The sequence below is a fragment of the Tamandua tetradactyla genome, chromosome 2 (genome assembly GCF_023851605.1).
Source record: "Tamandua tetradactyla isolate mTamTet1 chromosome 2, mTamTet1.pri, whole genome shotgun sequence".
NCBI lineage: Eukaryota > Metazoa > Chordata > Mammalia > Pilosa > Myrmecophagidae > Tamandua > Tamandua tetradactyla.
In genome coordinates this window covers 6,202,479-6,226,162 of record NC_135328.1, presented here as the reverse complement: position 1 = coordinate 6,226,162, position 23,684 = coordinate 6,202,479, and the positions used below count along the sequence as shown (strand labels likewise).

The 23,684-nt window shown below is 39.2% G+C and overlaps 1 protein-coding gene across 1 annotated transcript; it reads right to left on the bottom strand.

Moving 5' to 3' along the window:
* Nucleotides 1-6,837: 6,837 nt before the first annotated feature.
* Nucleotides 6,838-21,937, bottom strand: LOC143665651 (uncharacterized). The gene is given in 7 exon segments (XM_077139331.1): nt 6,838-8,657; nt 8,660-8,895; nt 8,897-9,053; nt 11,940-12,034; nt 16,723-16,853; nt 20,832-20,889; nt 21,367-21,937. Coding segments are annotated over 6 exon segments (2,346 nt in total). The 5' UTR covers nt 20,847-20,889; nt 21,367-21,937; the 3' UTR covers nt 6,838-6,945.
* Between the last annotated feature and the right edge of the window lie 1,747 nt (nt 21,938-23,684).

Below are 23,684 nucleotides of genomic sequence, written 5' to 3'. Positions count from 1 at the left end.
GCAAGATATGAAATTTTCCATCTTACTGTATGCTGACAGCAGTTACTGGCACAAGGTTCAGTTCCTAAGACATCTGAAAACCTTGCTTTCTGAGCTTGGCAAATGGCCACTTCCTTCACCTCTCTAGATCTAAGGCTAATTCTTACTGTATTCTGAAAATAGATACTTTATGAAGTACTTAACCATGTGCCAAGTCCAGTTAAAAGCATTTACATGCATTGATTAATTTAATCTTAACAAAGATCCAATGGCATAGATTTAATACCACCCACTTATAGATGAAGATACTGAAGCACAGAAAGGTTATGTGACTTCACTCATGCCACACACCTAACAAAGATGGAACCCTGGCAATTTGACACTAGTCTGCACTCTCAGACAGACCATAGTGCAATACTTCATCTAAAATTCCCTCAAATCCTGGAATTTATTGATTTCCAAACAATGGATATGAGATTATTTTTTTATATATTCTAACTTGAAGTTGATGTTTTAAGCAAAAATCACAAATGGTTTCTCTAACAGAGAGCAAAGCCCTATTAACATATAGTTATTTTTTTTATACTTTTTTCCAACACCCCAAAATAAGATTTTCACATTTCCTTGCTTCAGCTTAAACCTGCATTTTTCTAGGTGATGACAGAGACTCATATTTCATCCCAAAACTGATGCTAACTTCTGATCACAACATACATACACCCATCTCTCCAAATATGCACTCAAGCAATCTGCCTCCCCATCTGTTTCCATTTCCTAGATGCAAAAACAAATACCATACAATGGTTAAACAACAGGAATTTATTGGTTCATTGCGGCTAGAAGTCCAAAACTGAGGCATCAGCAAGATGATGCTTTCTCCATGAAGGCTGTGGCATTCTAGGACTAATTGCCAGCAATCCTTGGTTCTTGGCTTTTCTGTCACATGGGAATGCACATGCCGAGGTCCTCTCCTTTTTCTTCTGCATTTCATTGACCTCCGGCTTCTGGCTGCTCCCTGTGGCTTCTTTCCTGTGACCTTCTCTATAAGAACTACAGTAACAGGACCAAGACCCAGGCTGATTCAGATAGCCACACCTTAGCTAAAAACATCTCTATAAGGCCCTATTTACAATGGGTTCATAACCACAGGAACGAACAGATAACATCTTTTTTCTGAGGTACATAACTCCAAGCCACCACAGTCCACCTTCTGGACCCCAAGAAGACACGGTCATTACATCACAACATCCCAAAAGCCTTAAGTCACTTAAGAACCATACCAAGTCCAGCCTCATCAAAATCAGTTATGGGTGTGATCCAGCATGGGGTAAAATTCCTGTCTGAAAGACCTGTGAAACCTAGAAAACAAGTTATCTGCTTCCAAAATACAATTGCAGGACAGGCATAGGATAAACAGTCCCACTCCAAAGGGAGAAACTGGAAGGAAAACAGGGGTCATGGGTCCCAGTTAAGTCTGAAACCCAGCAGGGCAAACACTGCTAAATCTCAAGATCTGAGGGCCATTGTAGTTTCTTTGTCTACCAGGCCTGATGGAGTAGGACCCCCTTCCAAGAACATTCACAACAGCCAATCTCTCTGAACACTGGGATCTAAACTGCACCATCTTCATGCACTGGGATGGTCATCAGGCTCTCCATGAACATCTGAGCACAGGCAACACTGTCTCTGGCATTCAGGTGATAGCACTATTCCTGAACAATAGGATGCAAGTCCTTCCCTCCAAAAGCAGGGGTAGATAGTCTGCCCCCTCCAAGTGCAGGGAAGACCTGTTCTTTTCCACACGTGTGGGTAGGCATGTTCTCTTGACTCGAGATCTATTTGGTCTCCACTTCCATGGTTCTGGCCCTGAAGATATTCTTTCTTTTAAAGATCGTCCCTTCTCTACCCTTTCAAGAATTACTTTTGTTCATACAAATTTAACAAAAACCTTGCTGGCTTTGCATGCAGTCCCAGGGAGCTCAAACCATCAGACAACAGAACTTTCCACAGAGCCTTCCTGGATAACTGCATTTCCAATCCAGAATTCCCACTGAAATGGCTGACAGGACATATGTTCAAGCACATCCTCTTCAGTAAAGGGCTGTTTAACTGAACCCTCATATGGAACCCTGTCCTCTGGGAATTCACCTGCCGAAAGCTGAAAGCAGTGCCTGAGAGCCACTTCTGGCCCCAGTCTCAGAACACATATCTAGATAGGCTCATGATTTTCTAAACTATCCATTTCTGTTTAATTCATGCTTAAGAGTTCAGTTCTCAGGTCCTTTTTCCTCTCACATTTTACTATAAGTTGCAAGGAGTATCCAGCCTGCACCTTCCATACTTAGATTGGAAATTGCCACAGTTAAATATCCACATTCATTGCTTACAAGTTCCACTTTTAATCTGACATGAGAAGACAATTTTACCAAGTTCTCTGCCACATTATAACAAGGATCACCCTTCTTCCAATAACACATTCATCATATTTTTACCAACAGTCTCTTCAACCAATATAGTCCTTTTTTATCAAGCATTTCACAACCCTTCCCATTCCAAAGTTGCTCCTGCATTTTTAGGTATTTGTCATAGCAGGATCCCACTTTCCAGTACCAAAAACTGCTTTCGTTTCCAAGTTGCTAAAACAAATACCATACAACAGGTTCGCTTAATAACAGGAATTTACTGGTTCCTGGTTTCAGGGGCTAGGCTTATTTCCATTGAGAGTTGGTATCTTCTGGCTGGCTGGAAATATTTGAGGTTCTTTGACTTGTCTGTCACATGCAATGCACTTCTATCTTTTCTGGGCTCCAGTGACTTCCAGGTTATGGCTTTCCCCATGGTTCCTTCCCTCTAGCCTTCTCTGTAAGAACTCCAGTAACAGCATAAACCCATCCTGACTCAGATGTCCACACCTTAACTAAGAATAGCATCTTCAAAAGGTACTAATTACAGTGGGGTCACAAGCACAGGAATGGATTAATAAGACCATGCTTTTCTGGGGCACAAAACTCAAAGACACCACACTGTTCATCAAAGGTCAAGGAATACTCCTGATTCTATCTTAGGCCAACTCTTCCACTTCTCTTCTGGACTATATCCCCTGTCCATGCCCTAATACCCCTGAGGACTTTGTTTCTAGGGCTCACAAAACTAAGATATGTGAGTATATATTACTGCTGATGATCTGAAAAGGAGAAAGGAATGAAAGATGCAAAAGACAGGCAGAACAATTGTTTTGACCTTGTGTACTCCTAGCTCCTGACCAAAGATAGACAGAATAATTGTTTTGACCTTGTGTACTTTGTAGCTCCTGACCAAACCCTAAGACCTCCTAGAAGTTGCTTATGTAGGTCTCTACATCTTCCCCAACCATCTCCTTTTAACCCATACAAGAAGTCAGCCTTGTCCGCACATCTCCATTTAAATGGCCATACAACAAAGGTATCCTTTGTCAAGCACAAATCCTAATTCCATATTCTCCTTTACATGGTCTTTCAGCAATATTTGCAATGGCTGAAAACTTCCTCCTTATTGAGAGACTTTCCTCTCTAGTTTCTAGGCAACCTATATTCTGATCCCATTCCCCTGACCTAACATACTAGCAGCTTCCTTTCTATTTCTTTGCTGTTTCCCCATTCTCTCCCTGCCGCCTACATATTAATTAACCCTACTGTTGGATCCTTGGTTCCTTACCTCTCCCCATTCTATTCCTAGTTGAAATTCATCAGTGGTACTGATTTTTATCTCAGTTCATCATACAGAATTTCATCACCAAACTTTCCAGCAGCACTTTACCCAGACTCATATCCAATCGCCTATCACATCTAATAATTAGCACATTCAAACCTAGTTTTAGCCCACCCTACTTTAGCCATTGCCTCTATCATCTTCCCCTGTAAATTAATGACATGATTATCTACCCAGTTCTTCAGGATCCAAATCAAGGTGTCTTCCTATGCCTATCCTGCTTTCATCCTAACCCCTACAACATTTAATTAAGAGTAATTCCTTTTGGGTATAGTTGTAAAATAAAAATAAAATCTAAACATTTTCAGAAAAGCTCCAGTTCCTCTACTCCAAGCAACCACTATTTTGCCATGATAAGTGCAATAATGTCCTAACTGTCATTCTACTGCCTTTCCGTGCTTCCTGAACCATACTCATAGCATAAGAGTGTATTTGTAAAATTAGATGTAGACTTTCACTTCTGTTTAAGACTGAGAAAACAACAAAATTGATTTTCATCACCCTAACAAAGAGGAAATGCTTGATAAACTACCTAACCATATGTTTTCCTGAACTCCTCAGAATCATAAAGTAGTTTATGGACACTTCTTTGAGTCCTGCTTGGTGATTCATCACCAATACCAGAAGATAAGAGTAGTTGCCCATGAAATCTTTGTGGTCCAGACAAACTGAGTCTAAAATAATTTCACATCAACATCCGCCTGCTACCCAACTCTTCACTTTCTTATTTCTCTACCTTCAAGAAGTTAAAATTTAGAAATTGATTTCCCTATTCCCTTACTCCAAAATTCCAGGAAATAGCAGTGAATGAAAGCACTGTATTAAAACTATCTTATAAATCATTGAAATTGACTTAAGTACAGCTACATAAGTCAATATGGATGAATGTTAGATGCATAAAATGGAGTCAAAACATTAAGTAATCACATTGGGATGTATGAAGATTCTAATATAACTCAAAACAACCAGAACCAAACAATTATTTTTTTAGACTCACATTCATAAAACTCTTTCAAAAAATCCAAAAAAGTGATAAACAAAATTCAGAACAGTCATTACCTGTAGCAGAGACTAGATAGGATTTTTCTCCTACAAACAGCACATGGGTAGTAAGAAGTAAGAGTCTAATCTATGGCCCTGGTGGTGGGAACAGATAGGATGAAGATATGTATGAAACAATGTACACTTCTTCCTTTTCAAAACTTGATTGTCCTGTTTAAATGTCAGAGGAACTCTGAGTAACCTCCCATATCTGAACCCCTATAATCAAACACACATATTTTCCTCAAATGAGAGCCTTTTTGAAATGGTTCACAGGGCTTATCACAAATAAACCAAGTACCCCAAAGTTGACCTCTACCATGTGAAAACAATTTCCTTGACATGTAAGTAAGTGCTTATCTTCAGGAGTTTTTGCCTGAGATCATGCCCATTTTCTTGAAATGGGGATACTTAAAAGACCTTTGCTGTTTTTGTACCTCAACCACAACCGGCTTGGGCTGCATTCTCTTCTCCCACATCATGAGTATTAACACAGGGCAACCCAGCCTTTTAAAGCTGAAGACCAGGGAGATATTTTTAGTGGCCAGAAGACCAAAAGCCAGAAAAAAGGTTCCTTCATGTCCTCTTGCAAATGTCATTCAAGGATGAAATTCATAGTGACCAGAGCATTAGTAATTTAATATATTTTATTCTTTATTACTTTGTTTTTATAAATATCTATTCGATTACTTTCCATATATGGCAAGTGAAAACTTGGTTTCATTTAATGGCAATATAAAATTTCCTTTTAAAAAGAAAAGTACATTTAATTAAAAGTGTGAGTTGCTTCAGGTGAAAATAGAAGTATTATTTAACTGGACATCAGGTATTTTAAAAATTGTGAAGGCAGTTCAGGAAAGACTGAGGATTGAGAAACTCTTATTTCACCCAAAACCTTAAAACCTTCTGTGCTAACACAACCCAACCGTGTTGTGGCACCAGAGTTCCAATTTGGGGCAAGTTTCAAGCCACTCATACTTTAAAACAGATACAGAGGTAGGCCCTGAAATTGCATCTGTGAATAGAGTGAAGCAGATCTCTGACAATAAACTAGGACAGATCCAGTCCCCACTGTGACTGTCCGTTGAAATTCCAGAAGGGAGTAAAGCCTGGGGATCAAGAAACGGAGCCGTGATGCCCCCACAGTACTGCAGATTCTCCTCTTGCTTTGATTTCCATCTCTCCTTCAGGCCTCTATCATTTTCCCTTCAAGTTCTGTCATCTCTATACGCCAGTTTCCCCTTACCTTTCTTAACATTCCCTGTAAAACTCTCTTAGGAGGAGAAATTGAAGAGTGGCATGGAAACTGACACGGCTCAAATTACACCATATTAGTGTGGGGATCTTTGGGCATTTTATTCCTTACCATAAACCTATGAAGTAGGAATCTCTGTTGGGATATCAGCAATGAATAAACTGAGGCTCAGGGAGGTGAGGTCATTGGCCTTGTTAACAGTCAGGATTCCAACCCAGTTCTGCCTGAATATTCCTTTATAGGTCTACATGGATTACTGACCCTGAGTTCTCCCTCAGCCCTCTCTAAACCAGGAAGACTAATGTTTATACCTCCTCCCCGGGGGGTGGGGAGGAGTCTCCTTCATTAACTCAAAAAGTAATCTTGGATTAGCCAAAAAATGTGGGGGCCAGGTATAGAGATATTTGGGCAGGTCCAGGCTTGCTAGAGGGTTTGAGTGACAAATACAAGTAAAGATCCAGGCAAATATACCCTGGAAAACAGTCTGCAGTTTACAGCACAGAAGAGCTAAAATTTTCTAATGTATCTGATTTGTAATGAAATTTCTCTTTCAGTCCATACATTCATAAAGTTATCACCGTGTATGTGACTCTGAGGTTTGACTTCTAGCTCTATGTTTTCCCACATTTATTACTTTATAGGCTTCTTCTTGTGTGAATTTCCCATATATTCTTAGTCCTGATTTCTGACTGAAAGCTTTACTGCCTTCATCATATTTATAGGGTTTCTCCCCTTCATGAGTTTCCTGATGTCCTCTAAGGACTGATTTGTAGGTGAATGTTCTCCCACATTCATTACAGTCACAGGGTTTCTCCCCTGTGTGAATTCTCTGATGTACCAGTAGGCCTGATTTTGCAGTGAAAGCTTTCTCACAATCATTATACTCTAAGGTTTCTCCCCTGTGTGAGTTCTCTGGTGTTTCCCTAGGTTTGACTTCTGATTGAAAGCCTTCCCACATTCATGACATCTGTAGGGTTTCTCTCCTGTATGAGTTCTCTGGTGTACTGCCAGGCTTGACTTCTGGTTGACAGCTTTCCCACATTCATGACATCTGTAGGGTTTCTCTCCTGTATGAGTTCTCTGGTGTACTGCCAGGCTTGACTTCTGGTTGACAGCTTTCCCACATTCATGACATCTGTAGGGTTTCTCTCCTGTAGTTCTCTGGTGTACTGCCAGGCTTGACTTCTGGTTGACAGCTTTCCCACATTCATGACATCTGTAGGGTTTCTCTCCTGTAGTTCTCTGGTGTACTGCCAGGCTTGACTTCTGGTTGACAGCTTTCCCACATTCATGACATCTGTAGGGTTTCTCTCCTGTATGAGTTCTCTGGTGTACTGCCAGGCTTGACTTCTGGATGACAGCTTTCCCACATTCATGACATCTGTAGGTTTCTCTCCTGTAGTTCCCTGGTGTACTGCTAGGCTTGACTTCTGGTTGACAGCTTTCCCACATTCATGACATCTGTAGGGTTTCTTTCCTGTAGTTCTCTGGTGTACTGCCAGGCTTGAGTTCTGGTTGACAGCCTTCCCACATTCATGACATCTGTAGGGTTTCTCTCCTGTAGTTCTCTGGTGTACTGCCAGGCTTGACTTCTGGTTGACAGTTTTCCCACATTCATGACATCTGTAGGGTTTCTCTCCTGTATGAGTTCTCTGGTGTACTGCCAGGCTTGACTTCTGGTTGACAGCTTTCCCACATTCATGACATCTGTAGGGTTTCTCTCCTGTATGAGTTCTCTGGTGTACTGCCAGGCTTGACTTCTGGTTGACAGCTTTCCCACATTCATGACATCTGTAGGGTTTCTCTCCTGTATGAGTTCTCTGGTGTACTGCCAGGCTTGACTTCTGGTTGACAGCTTTCCCACATTCATGACATCTGTAGGGTTTCTCTCCTGTAGTTCCCTGGTGTACTGCTAGGCTTGACTTCTGGTTGACAGCTTTCCCACATTCATGACATCTGTAGGGTTTCTCTCCTGTAGTTCTCTGGTGTACTGCCAGGCTTGACTTCTGGTTGACAGCTTTCCCACATTCATGACATCTGTAGGGTTTCTCTCCTGTATGAGTTCTCTGGTGTACTGCCAGGCTTGACTTCTGGTTGACAGCTTTCCCACATTCACGACATCTGTAGGGTTTCTCTCCTATATGAGTTCTCTGGTGTACTGCCAGGCTTGACTTCTGGTTGACAGCTTTCCCACATTCATGACATCTGTAGGGTTTCTCTCCTGTAGTTCTCTGGTGTACTTCCAGGCTTGACTTCTGGTTGACAGCTTTCCCACATTCATGACATCTGTAGGGTTTCTCTCCTGTATGAGTTCTCTGGTGTACTGCCAGGCTTGACTTCTGGTTGACAGTTTTCCCACATTCATGACATCTGTAGGGTTTCTCTCCTGTATGAGTTCTCTGGTGTACTGCCAGGCTTGACTTCTGGTTGACAGCTTTCCCACATTCATGACATCTGTAGGGTTTCTCTCCTGTATGAGTTCTCTGGTGTACTGCCAGGCTTGACTTCTGGTTGACAGCTTTCCCACATTCATGACATCTGTAGGGTTTCTCTCCTGTAGTTCTCTGGTGTACTGCCAGGCTTGACTTCTGGTTGACAGCTTTCCCACATTCCTCACATTCACAGGGTCTGAGACCATGTGAATTCTCTGATGGGTTCTTAGGGATGAATTCTGTGCAAACATTTTCCCACACTCAATACATCCATAAGGTTTCTCCCCTGTATGAATTCTCTGATGTAGACCGAGTTGTGACTTTTTACAGAAGGATGTTCCACATGCACTACATCTATAGGTTTTCATTCTTAAGTGATTCCTCTGATGTACACTGAAGGTTGACTTAGAGCTGAAGTTATCCCTACACATGTTATAATCACCAGATGTGACTTCTCTGGTTTTCTCTGAAGTGTGACTTTTGGCTGAAAATTTTCCCTTTTGTGTCACTTCCCTGAAATTGGGTGAATAAAGCTTGCCACAAATGTCTGTCTTGGATTTCCTGGCTCTTCTCTAAGAGGTTATCATGTAGGCAGTCTTCTAAACATAAGAATATGAAAAATACCTTATGAATCTTAAACACATATTTCATGGAACATAACCTAAATACATATAATCTATTATGTATTTGGTTCTTTGGTTTTCAGCCCATACTCTAAAGAATAAGGGAAATACAATATTCATTCTCCACATTCCGTTTGTTTGGGAAAAAATGCTAGAAAGAAAACAATGAAAGCAAACTGCCAATGCATATCCATCCATATATGGCACTTTAAAAATATGATTTTTTAAATTTTATAGTAAAGACAAAGATAGAAAAAAAAAGGAAGAGTGAGACAACTGACTGAATCTTGGAAATGAAAAAATCTAGTAGGATGAATCCAACAAAGGCCATAATAAATGGTAACTAGGATGACAAGAAGTATCAATGAGCAAGAGCTTTCAAGGAATAAACAAGCAACAGGATTTGATTTGGGAAGGAATATCAGGGTCCAGGAACTTACATTGGCAAATACAGATTACGATGGTAGAATACTTACTATGTTTCAAATTAGAGCTCCCTCTTTTCCATTGTACATGTCAATAGCAAAATAAATTTATAATTAAAGTATTATAGCCAACAATCAAACTCTCCTGGCTGCTGTTCATAGGGATACAAATGCACAAAACGAAGTATAAAACTGATAATGGGAAAAGCTGTCTTCTAGTCTGGAATGAACTCACTGCTCTGTGCCGGCTGTGATGCCTTGGTTTATTATAGGATTATTCAATAGCAGACAACTTCTGACCATCAAATTAGAAGTTTTTCCTTTTAATCTGCTTACTCAATCTCTGGAAAGCAATCATCCACTTTTGAACATATATACTGACTGTTAGAATATTAAGAATTATGTTCAAAGTATTTCCAGACATTGTAAGATATTTTGAGATATCCAGACACTTTGAGTTATCCAAAGTGTTTCCAGACACTTAGAGATATCTCTTATGTTTTATGTATCATGAAAGTGTTTAGGTATGCTTGGGTGCTATTACTCTACTGCTACTCACATTCCATTCAACAACTTCAGGCCTATGTTAAAAATTCAAGATGGTTCTGAACCCAATGCGCCATAAATAAAAAAGAGTTAGTAGACAGGTTTTGAGCTAATGTTACAGAAGTCCACAATATTTTCTTGTGTAGGCTGTCCAGACTATTTGTCTCCCTTAAGTGGTTCATTTCCTACAAAAATCATGCTCCACATTATTTCCCTAAGTCATCCTACATTTCAGCTTTTGCTTAGTTCTTAAATATCCTGCAAGGAAAGGCTATTTTCTCATCTTAAAAAAAGAAAAAGCCTTTTCACATCTACCTATAAATTTAAGCATGGCATATTTTAAATCTGAAAGTATTTATAGCCTTTATGACGCATTTTAGTAAAGGATACACAGAGAGCACCCACGTGTACTGACACACAGAATATTTTTTATAAACAAATCACCATCACTTAGCAGTACCTAAAAAATAATGGTCTGTCTTTTTAATTGAAGGCAACTTAGAAACTATAAAATATATTTTATGTAGCATTGCTCTCCTTTATCCAATTAGAACCCTCATTCTGATATTCTTTACAATCTTCTGTGATATAGACTAAATAAGTGATCCAAAAAATCAGCGTGCCTCAGAGCTAACCAGATCTCTTTCAGACACATTGGCTCATATTCAATGCCAATGTACAACTGAAATCCAGTGACAGAAAGTTGACTGGAAAATCTGGTCAATATGACGTATCTTTCCCCTTTCTGACTTTGGTGCCAATGAACAAGAATTATAAAATATCTGTTACATATATACATTCCAGAGGAGAGAAGAAAGGAAAGAAAGGATGTTCTTCTGGGTGGATTATAATCCATGCATATGCATGCACACACTACACACACACATAATATGTATGTATTTACATTTCGTTTTTGTTTCATCATGATTATTAATGCAGCATTCTATATGTAGACTTTTACAATGTGCTTCTTCATTCCAGATTGTGTTTCTTAGATTCATCCACATTGTTGCACTGTAGTTATATGATGGTCCCCTGTGTCCTAGTTTCTTTCTAAGTTCACCTGTAAATATTGAATTTAGCTCCATATCTGTGTTTTATAAATCTTTATATCATGGAAATTCTTATTCATTTCTCCTCGTGAACATATGCAAGACTTTCCAGAGTATAAACCTGGAAGTAGAAATGTGAGTAAAAGGGAATATGTGTGTTGTGCTTAATATATTATGATAGTATTTTCTCTCAACAGCTGTTCTTAACCTGCTTACATTAGCTGATATGACAGATATGTCTCTATCATTTTATGTTTTACTCTGTATTTACACCATTTTCAAAATACTTATTCGGTAATAGATGTGTTTTGTTAATTAGTTTTTCTTCTAATAATTAGGAAGGCTGTGTTTTGCCTCTCATAGTTATCTTTATAATCTTATGTAATTTCTTAAGCATCTATTTATTTAAACCATATCTAGTAATTCACTATTATATAACTGATATTATTATTCATTTCTTTTCTCTGCCTTCTCATTCTCTTTTTTTTTGGAATCAAGCCTTCCCATTCTTAATCCAGAATCTTACTGCTTCTATAATCTTTCTTAGTTCTACAGTTAAATATTCTTCATTATTACTATTACTATTACTTCATTTCTCAAGTTTAAATGATAAACATGGGCCCCCAGGTTGGAAAGATGAGAAAATCATCAAGATTATATTCTATCTCTTTTGTTAGAATGTCTCCTTTCACATATTGTTGGATATATTCTTTCTAAACTTCCACATTTATAAGGCCTCTAACAGAGAATGTTGAAAAGCATTTCAGAGCACCACCTCTACAATGACCACTTTGGCTCTGATGGCCCTAGATACCTTCTGCCAGTACTTAGCAACTCACCTGGGGAGCTCCTGTTTTGAAATTCACTCTCTGATGAGCATGGATCTTCTGCTTGTTCCAAATTAAAGATCGCTTCTGGTTTTGTAGAGCAATAGCTATAAATGGGAAATAATTTAGGTCTTGGGCCCATTGGACAGGCTCCTATAATTCTCAATGTGAAAGAAGGCAGTATCATCAATAGCACAACAAAGATGCTCATTTGAAACTTTCTTTGGAGAGGTGACCAACAAACATTTTTTTCTGACACTCATAAGGATATTCTTAAAACCTAAATCACAAGCATAAATAGTATTAAATACTTAGTAGGGCTCCACATGTATTGAGCTTTAAAAAAAGAGCTGCACAGAGACTTTTACTTCTTGTCATGATGGAGTAATACCAGAAAACAGAAAACAAAGACAGTAATCTAGAGAAATGAGAAAGAAAATCTGCAAGGCCCAAACTGCTTTCAAGTAATTTACTAAATCTCAGAAAAAATTCTGAGAAAAAATTCCCAATTCCCAAGTGGGAAAGAATACAACAAAATCTAGTACCCAAAGCTTATGAATAAATTCCTGACACACATAAAAGAAAAAAACAAATGCACAATTATACTTGGATGCAACACTTCTTTTTCAATAATTGTAAGAATAAACAAAAGCATAATATCAATACAGAGTAGCTTGAGGAATATAAAGTTCACTGGAATTAATTTGCATCTTTACAACACTAAATCCAAAAAACAAAATAAAATACAGTCTTTTCATGCATATATTGACCATGAACCAAGACTATAAACTGGCCCAACAAAAGTCTCAAATTAAAATGGGCTGAACATATGGGATATATTTTCCAAATAACCAATTAAATAAAAATCTGTAAATCAGTAAGAAATTAGAAAAAACACAAGCATTTGGAAATTAGTAGACTTACGTATAACTAATGGATCAAAGAAGAAATTACAAAGAAAATATCTTGAACTTATGATGAAAATGAAAATACAGCATATTAAAATCTGTATGATGCAACAAAAGCAGAGTTCATACTCAAATAAAGCTTTAAACAATGATCTAATCTTCCATCATCCAAAAAAAAGCTAGAAAAGGGCAAATGAAGACAAATTAAATAGAAGGAAAAAATAAATAAATAAAAAGTCAGAAAAATAAGAGAAATCAATAACCACATATCACAATCCACTTAACAAGCCTCTAGACAAACTGAGTAGAAAATAGGAAGACACAAATTACTAATACCAAGAAAAAAAGAGGGACTAATCCTACAAATACTATACATATCAAAAGTAGGGAACGTCTTGAATACTTTCATACCAACCATATTCAATCATTTTTATAAAATATACATTCTTTGAAAGATACAAACTACAAAGCTTATTCAAAATGAAATAGTTAACCCCTATGGCTGGCACACTATCCATTAAAAAGATCATTGAACCTGTAATTGAAATCCTTCCCACAAGGGAAGACTACTGTTTCTAGGTGAAACCTACCAAACACCTAAGGAAGAAATAGTACTAAATCTATCCAAGCTAGAAGGTAATGGAAGAGGTAACACATTTTGCTACATTTTAGGAAGCAAGCTTTGCCATGGATACCAGTTTTAATCTGTTGTGGACTCCAGAAAAGCCATGTCCTTTAATCCTCATTCAATATTGCTGGGTGGGACCTTTCTGATTGTTTCCATGGGGATTTGACTCACCCAATTGTGGGTGGTAACTTTTGATTAGGTGGTTTCCATGGAGATGTGTTTCTACCCATTCAAAGTGGGGTTGCTTACTGGAACCCTTTAAGAGGAAACCATTTTGGAAAGAACTTGAGAGTCCACACAGCCAGAAACCTTTGGAGATAAAGAAGGAAAATACCCCCAGGATAGCTTCATGAAACAAGATGCCTGGAGAAAAAGCTGGCAGACATCACCATGTGCCTTTTCAGTTGAGAGCAAGCTTGAATGTCATCAGTCTTCTTGAACCACAGTATCTTTCCCTGGATGCCTTAGATTGGACTTTTCTATAGCCTTGCTTTAATTTGGACATTTTCACAGTCTTAGACAATGTAAAATTACAAATTAATAAATTCCCCTTTTTAAAAGCCATTCTGTTTCTGGTATATCACATTTTGGCAGCTTGCAAACTACAACACTTATGATGGTCATGTTCACGTGTCAACTTGGCCAGGTGGTGGTACCCGGCTGTCTGGTCAGGCAAGCGCTGGCCTGTCTGTTGCTATGAGGAGATTTTATGGACTTAAATCATATCATGTTGGTTGCATTCACAGCTGATTGCATTTGTAATCAGCTAAGGGGAGTGTCTTCTGCAATGAGTGACACTTAGTCTAATCACTTGATCATTTAATCACCAGCAGGCTTTAAAGGATAATTCAGAAGAGACAAACATTCTTCCTGCTTCAGCCAGCCAGCCTCTCCGGAGAGTTCATGAGGACCTTTGTTGGAGCTGCCGGCTCATGGCCTGCCCTACAGATCTTGGACTCTACATCCCCACAGTTGTGTAAGACACTTTTATAAATTTTATATTTCAGATAACTTCTGATGATTATGTTTCTCTAGAGAACCCTAGCTAATACAAACACCATGCTGAATAAGAGAAACAAGAAAAGATATGATAAGGAAATAAACCAAAAAAATCCTTCACAAACATAGGTACACAGTCCTTAAAAACTGTCCACAAACCATATCCAACAATACATAAAAAGGATAATATAAGACCATGTGGTGTTAATCGTAGGAATGAAAGATAAACACTCCAAAAGCAATGTAATTTACATTATTGACTGAAAAACAAAAATCATAAGATGGCAACAGATACAGAAAAAAAACTTCAACACTACTGAGTCATTAAGAAAAAAATTTAAAAAGGGATTTCCTTAACCTGAAGGGAAGCTATTAAAAGATATACACTAATATCATACTTAGTGGCAAATGGTTTAATGTTTTTACCCTCATTAAAAAACAAGACAAAGACATCCCCCTCTAATTACTTCGATTTGATAAATATTATATTAGAACTCCTAACCAGCTCAATAAAGAAAAAGAAATAAAGATGGGAAAGGAAAAAGAAAAAAATTCTTTATTCGCAGATATTGTTGTCCATTTATTAAGGCCTCTCTAAAACATCTATTACAAATAGTAAGTGAGGTTTACAAGGTCACAATCCCCAACTTTACTATAAATAAATCAATTGTATTTCAATATTCTTCCAACAATTAAAAAATGAATTTCAAGAAAATACCACTTAAAATAACATTAAGTTCATGAAACAGTTATGGTTAAAAGTGACAAAGTAGGTGTTAGGATAAAAATTACAGAAAATTGTAAGGGAAAATTTAAAGAGCTAAATAAATGGAGATATACATTGTTCATGAATCAGAAGGCTTAACTGTTAGGATGCAAATTCTCGCCAAACTGATTTACGGATCCAGGGTAATTCTGATCATAATCTCAGTAGGATTTTAGGGGAAAATGACAGAGGCTAAAGATTTACATGGAAAGGCAAAGAATTAGCAAGTGCCAAAACAATTTTGAAGAAAATAAAACAGTTGAAATGCTTATGCTTCCAGATTTCAAAAGTTACTATACACATACATTAACCTCGACATTTAGCTCAATGGATCAGGCTGAAGTCCAGACACAGCCCTACACATAAATTTTTGACAAAGATGCCAAGGCAATTCAATGGAAAAGGACAGTTCATGTAGCAAACAGTGCTGCTGAAATTGCATGCGATGCAAAAAAATGAAGCACATACTTCATCCCATACATAAAGATGAACTAGAATAGGAAAAGACCTAACAATAAAACCTAAAGAAATAAAACGAAAAAAAAATGCGTGAAAAATATATATTAGTGACCTTGGGTGAGGCAAAGATTTCTTAAACAGGGGGAAAATATCACATGAAATAGAAAAAAATATATATAATTTCACTGAGATGAAAACCTTTCGTCCTTCAAAAGACACTTAAGAAAATATAGAAGGCAAACCACAAATGGGGAGAAAATATTTGCAAAACAATTATCTATAAAAGTCATCTGCAAAACAATTATCTATAAAAGTCATCTACATTTAAGAACTTTCAGTTCAGTAAGAATAGGACCAAAAACCCAATAAAAAAGTAAAAGGAGGTAAAGACTTGAGGAGAAATTTCACAAAACAAGACCAAAACGTACACAAAAAGACATTCATCACTATTCATCATGAAAACGTAAATTGAAAGCCAATAAGATACAATCTGACATCAATTAAAATACTTAAAATTAGTAAGACATAATACCAATTTTGGTGAGACTGTGGAGTTACTAGAACTGTTACAGGCATGAAAATGGCAACAATATATGAAAACATACAGCAGTTTCTTATAAAGTGACATATACTTAGCACAAAGATCCAAGAAAACCATTCTATGTCTCTGTAAGGAAACTGAGGGCATATGTGTGCACATACTTTTACCTGAAAGTTTTAAACAAGTTTTATTGATGTATCACCAAACTGGAAACAAATGATAATATCTACATACAATAGAACACTATGAATAAATGAAAAGACTGCTGCTACACCCCAAAACATGTATGAATCTCAAAATAGTTTGAGAAAGAACTGAGGGCAAAGAGTACGTACTGTATGACATTCATACTATAAGATTCCATTTTTATGATCTTTCAGAAAAGACAAAACTAATACAATAGAGAGCATATCAGTAGTTATCAAGGATGGGAGGGGAAAAGACTGCAAAGGTTACAAAGAAACTTTCTAAGGTGATGGGAAAAACAAAATTGCTCACCCACTGAGAGGAGGTGGCTGTAGTTCTCCAGCATCACATCTCTGTACAGGGTCCTCTGGGCAGGGCCCAGGTGCTGCCACTCCTCCTGGGTGAACTCCACTGCCACGTCCTTGAACGACATTGATTCCTGTAACAGCACAGCTCTGGTCAATCTGAAGGGCTCAGAAATAGGTGATGTGGGAAATACCTTTGGGAACAAATTCCTCATATATTGCCTACTGAGTTTAAATCAAATTATTACAAAGGCTGCCTACTATGAGCCGAACTTTGTCTTATACTTTGGAGGTACTGACCCAATCAGGGCTGTTCTCATGCCCTGATTCACTTACATTTATTTGCAAATTGTATGCATGGACTGGCAGTTAATTTGACACTATTAAAGCTTAGTGAACTTTCAAAGTTAATAAAAATAGGTTAGCCTATATACTGTGGCTTCTCCTGAGCACTCTCTAGGGTGTCTACAACCAATGCTGCTGGAGTAATGGGGAATGAATGAAGAGACACACATAAGCCCTTTTCTGAAGTAATGTTCTAGAAGGATGCAGAATATCTTCAACAGCAGAACACAAGACATCAATTTAAGAGGAGCTCATTCATAGGAAGGCAAAGCAATAGGTAAGAAACATATGAAACTGATGCCATGAGAGAAACACGAGTTTCTTGGTAGCTACCAGGAGGCACCACACCAGCAGTGGGGAACCCGCCGATGCATCTACTGAGGATGGAAGACAGATGCAGAGGCTCACGGCGAGGCACACCCTGTTCGTGCTGTACTCAAAACATCTGTGAGCGCACACGTGCAAGCGTCCCTGCACAGGTGGTCACGTGATTTTGGAACCATGAGGAGAGCTAAAGAGAAGGTAAGGGTTTAGGAGACATTACTCATTAAGGCAGGTTATAGGGTTAAATGACCCCTCATCGCCCCCCCCCCCCACCAATTCATGTTCATCTGGACCTCAGAATGTGGAATAATTATAACAGAGCTCTTATAGATTATAACAGAGCTCTTATAACAGTAATTAGTGAAAATAAAATAAAACTGGATTAGGTGGGCCCCAAAGACCGTATGACTGATGCCCTAATAGGAGGAAAACACAGATACTGGCAAAGAGCAAGACGGTCATGTGAGGATGGAGGCTGAGACTAGAGTCATGTGCTATAAATCGAGGAACATCTGGGGTTACCAGAAGCTGGAAGAGACACGGATGGATATTCTTCCAGTGGGTGAAAAGAGAATGAGACCCTTCCAGTACTGTGATTTCAGACTTCCAGCCTCTAGAATGGATAGAGAATACATTTCTGTAGTTTTAAAACCACTCAGTTTATGGTAATTTATTACAGCAGCCTTAGTACAACTAATGCAAATAGTGAAATTATCTGAAGCTGTTATGTACCCAGAAAATCCATGTTTAATCCTGACACAATCTTGTGGGAGCAGCCATTTCTTTTCATTCTAATTCAATATGGCAGGGTGGAAAGTTTTTATTAGATTTTTGATTAGATTATCTCCACGAAGATGTGGCATGCCCAATTGTGGATTTGATCATTTAATTAGATGGAGGTGTGACTCCACCCATTCTAGGTGGGCCTTGATTAGTTTACTGGGGTCCTTTACAAGAGGTATTTTGGAGAAAGCTCAGAGCCCACAAAGTCAGAGACCTTTGGAGATGGAGAAGGGAAATCCTGACAGGGAAGTCCTTTGAAACAAGACACCTGGAGAGAAAGCTAGTAGATAGCTCCATATGCCTTTCCAACTAACAGAGGTGCTCCGGACCCAACAGCCTTTCCTGAATGAAGGTATCTCCCTACAGATGCCTTAGTTTGGACATTTTAACGGTCTCAGAACAGTAAACTTGCAACTTAATAAATTCCCTTCTTAAAAGCTTTTCCATTTCTGGTATATTATACTCCAGCAGCTTTAGCAAGCTAATACATTATCAGAGAAGCTGCCAGCTCAAAGAGAATATATGAACTTAGGAGAGAAAATACCAAGTTTTCAGAATCTGAAAGAACAAAAATACCTGGCAGAGTGGCTGCACGGGTTGTTCGGTGGTAGAATTCTTGCCTGCCATGCAGGAGACCCAAGTTTGATGCCCAGCCCTGGCATCCCACCCACCCAAAACAAAAACAAAAATGAAACACTGTGAACAAAATTCCCTATGATATACATATCACATATCTGCTTCTGTGTGTGTATATGTACAGAGAATTATATATTTGTAGGGAGACACAAGCACATACACAAAATACTTGACAGGAAAGGAATATGCTTAGAAGAATTTTCTTAATAGTAGAAACATAACTAGGAATTAAGAGACAATTTCAAGCAAAAATGACTGCTTTAGCTCAAGATAAAAAATTGAATATATACATTTACAATCCCTGCATCCTAAATATACTCAGGTGAAATATAAAACCTGCTATAAATATATGATAACAACTGAATAAAGGAAAGCCTGTCATCAACTCCAGGAAATTTGAAGGTATTCTGCAAGATAAAGAGTAGACGTTATTAGATCAGAAAAACAAGGGGCAGACACAGAAGATGGAACAGGAGCAGGTTTCTAAGGAATGCCCAGAAAAATGTCTAAGCTCAAAGTCAAGATGACTTAGGATGTGGTGGGATGAAGGAGGAACAGAGTGACTAACGGAAGAACAGAGGACACGGGGATGAAAGGTGCTCAGACGTGGAGACAATGCTGATGAAAACAGCTCTCTACACAAACGCAGGAAATGCCACAGGAGACCAGGTAGACACAAGGCAGTGAAAGGGAGAAGCTGAGAGCTCTTCTGGGTATTTGACAGTTGATGATATCATATTTTAGAATTTCATTTTCTAACTGTTGCTGGCAGAGAGATAAGTTGATTTTTAAAAATATGGACCTTGTATCCAGCAACCCTGCTAATTACATTAAGTCTAAAATTTACTCTTTAGATGCATCTAGCCTTTCTACTTCTGCCATCACGTTATGTATGTAAAAATGGGAATGTTATTTCTTGCTTTTCAACACATTCCATGCTACTTATTCTGCTTTATTTTTTCCACATCATGAAATTCCAAGATATAACATAAAGCCTCTTTAATTGCTTCTCTCCCCAAACTTGAATGTAAGGTCTATGAGGACAGAGATTTTTATCTATTTTGCACATTGCTGACTCCCTAATAACTAGAACAGTGCCTGGTGCACAGCTGGTACTCATATATGAAGTATGGACAAACAAAAACTATGAATAAGCAGGTATGCAATATGTTCTAGCCACCAGATAATTGTGCCGAATTTAACAAAATGAAAAGTGCATTTAGCTGACCATGCATGCATGTCCACCATATCATCCCATGAATATGGACTAATTCATTACATACAACTCAACTTTCTTTCAATAGGAGGCTGATAAAATAACACTTTAGTGCTTTAAAATAACACTTTAGTACTATGCATCTGGAAAAAATGAAGTTGCTTAGTAAGTGTTCATACAGAAAAATGCCCAAAATATACCACATAAAAAAAATAGAATAGGTATATTCAGTATGCTGTTGGTTAACAATTGGGAGAAAATTAGAATACATTCATTCTTGATTGTCTCTTTATAAACAAACAATGGAAGACTAGGACAAACTAATTAAAGACATTAAGGGCATGTGATAGGCAGGCACAGGGATGCTAACAAGACTCATCATGTTTATCTTAGAACCATATGGGTACGTTATTTGTCAAAAATTAAAAAAAAAAAAGAAAAAGACAGACAGATGTGCAGAAGAAGGCACCAAAATGCTGCTTCTATGTTCCTTCAATTTGAGGTATTTAGATTATGCCACCAGCACAAAACAGAGAGCCCACACTCAGACCCTGAAATTTTAGCCTTGGGTATACGTGACTAATATAATTAATATTTTAGCAGACTGCTGATCAGCGGGACGTTACCTGCTCCGATAAAGATGTCTACCAAGAGCCAACAGTGAACATCCTGAGAATGAAATATGTGGACAGTTTCTGTAAAGTTTAAGTTGATCTACTTTGATTTATATTTGTCCACTTAACGTATGGCTCCAATAAACTACACGAACGCAGCATAATAGAAAGTGAGGAATGAATTAAGAGCTCACTTTAAATCTGTTCATTTTCTGGGCTTCTCAAGAGAATGCAGCAAACTGTGAAGGTTTCCTGTGGGGATAAACGAGGATTGGTGTCACGAGCCATGAGACCTGCTGTTCTTTTCCTAGAGTCACCTCCCAACAGCCTCAGCATCCCAACCGGGCAGCAGCCTCCAGAACAGAGGCCGCCGGGGACCCCCGAAAAGACACGGGAAGGATCACGTAGGGGTGGCAGCCTCTGTCGACATGAGACTCAAGTGATTACAGGAAGCTAGAACCTGAGGTCTTCATGGGTGAATAAAAGCTTTTTTCTGTCGATTTAAATAATTAACAGGTAAAACTAACACCAACAGATTACTGAAGTATATGAAAAGATAGGGCTCTGCTCTCTCATTAAAACTAACCCAGTGGAAAACGTTAGGCTGCATTCTTCATCCATTTTCTGTGTAATATTGTTCTCCCCTTTCAGTACAGGCTCCATAGAAAGCCCAAAACAAAAGGGATGGTGATGCTTCAAAGCAAGGAATTTCTTCAATGATTTATTTACCGGGTTGTAGTTTCTCAGCGAGGCCTGTTGATGGGACGATTTGCGTTTCTCGGATATGTGAGAATGAAAGGCGCTGTGTTTAGTTTCTGGCTCCGTCACATACTGGGTGAGCCTGGACGAGCCGCTGACCCCCTCCGGCCCACTTCCCCAACCTGCCCTTCCGACTGGCGTGCTTCCAACGCGGAGGCTCACTCGGCCGCCGGAGGTGCACGGCGGACGCCGACACCTGTACCTGGCGCCGACAGTCATGGCACAGGTGACATCTCACCCAGCTCATCTCAGAACACCGAGGGAGGCGGTCACTGGTAATGCCTGGCCTTCGGGGAGGTGGCCGGATTCCCCCAGGCCACTGAGCTCGCCCTGCTACACACGGCAGAGCAGGCCTTTCCCCCGAGGGCGCGGGCTGTGCACGCGGTCCCACGCGGCAGGTTCGCGACGTTCACCGTCGCACATTAGAAACTTTAGGAAGGCCCATTTCTCCTCCGAGGCAGGGACTTTTCTCCGGTCGGTCCGCACCTGGGCCGGGCGCAGGGTGGCCGCCTCCCGGCCCGCTCGGACCACCTTCACCCGCGGGGCCTCACCCCGCCTGGGCCAGGGCAGCGCGCGGCCGGGGGCGCTCGGCGGAGGAGTCCGGCCCCAGTCACCGGAGCACAAGGCTCCCTTTCCCTGCAGCTCCCGCGCACTCACCGCAGGTGTATTGTCGGCGCAGGTGTACTCTCCGCGCACAGCTACAAACCCGAGGGTTCCAGGTGCTCTTCCAGGAAGGCTGGACCGCTAGCCGAGGCGCCCAGGAGACCGTTCCCAGAGTGCCGCGCGGCAGCCGCACGGGTCGGGACTACATCTCCCATCAGGCACCGCGCCCTGCCGCGCCTGCGTGCGCTGCGGCTGTGGTAGGCGGAAGACGGTCCTGCTGGTCGACCATGTCCACGTTCGCTAGGGACTTCCGGCGTGAGGGGTTCAACTTCCGCTTCCGTCAGGTACGCCGCGAGGCCGTCCGTTGTGCTCCGACCGGGAAGAGGCCGGCTGCCGCGAGACGCTGGTTTCATTCCGAAAGTGGGGACACAGACTGTGAATTAGAAATATTTAGGAGCATCATGGTTGCTCCTGCGTGTGAAAATCATGGTGAATCACGTAGGAAACCATGCTGATTTTTTCTTTTTGCAAAATCTATGACTACTAAGATAATGAGGACTGAAATGATTTACGTTCGTAAATTGACTACATTTTAAAAATTAAAAGCACGGAACATGTGACAAAAATAAAATCAGAGAATGAATAGTTTGCTATATTTTAAATTTCTGCGTGGGAAAGTAGAGAAAGGCAGTGAAAATGGGTTCTCTGCCAACACCTTTATAATGAAGAGGAACAGTTTTACCGAAGGAAAGATGAAAAAGGCGGAGGGGGAAGTGAAGCAAGCAAGCTTCTAGGAAAAAAATGAGTAATCACAGACACTAATGCAAAACAGGAAAGTGACGATGTAGATCCTGCATCTTCCATATATGTCTCTGCTTAAAATGTAAAGTTACTGAAAAATCTTGGTTAAAATTTCCTTGATGTGAAGAACATAAATCCTTGCCAGAATTCCAACTAGAATGTTTATTTAATTTCTTTAAAACACTGTAAATCATGTTTGATTACCAGAAAAAAAATGCAGTTCCAAATATCATAAAGATTATGATGGACTTAGAAATGTGTTGGAAAAAAAAAAATAAAGACAGCCAGTAAATAATTTGGTCTTAGTGCAATTCAAGTGCAGGGTAAGAGAATTTGGGAACTTTGTATTTGATAGAAGTTGCTTTGCAAAGCAGTAGGGAAGAATGTAACATCCAACACCTGCCTTTAGATCTTTGCTTAGGCATCTGAAATAAAATTATGGCTACATCCACAGCTCAGATTTTACGTAAAATGACTTGTATGGGTATATTTTCCATGATATGAAAATTTCTGAGTTATTGGCAAAAATATGCATTTTTATCAGTATAAATAAGAATGCACCCACAGATCCTTTCCTAGAAAACAGTAGCTCTACTACTCTTCTGGTGCCCAGACCCAGATCCTCAGCAGTGAAAACATTGACCTACCCCTTGTTTTTGTCCATGTGGAAATGTTATGGTTTTTCATAGTTTTATCAGTTACTTTTTGGACTTTGGGATTTGCATCATTTTTTTGAAATGGAGGCCCAATTCTACATTTTTCAATCAATTCATATTTTTGTATTCAAATCTTTAAATATCTTTATTTTGTAGTAAAAATTGAAATGGAGAAGCAGATTGTCTCCCAATTAATTATGATCCAGGATGTGATATAATTTATTTAAT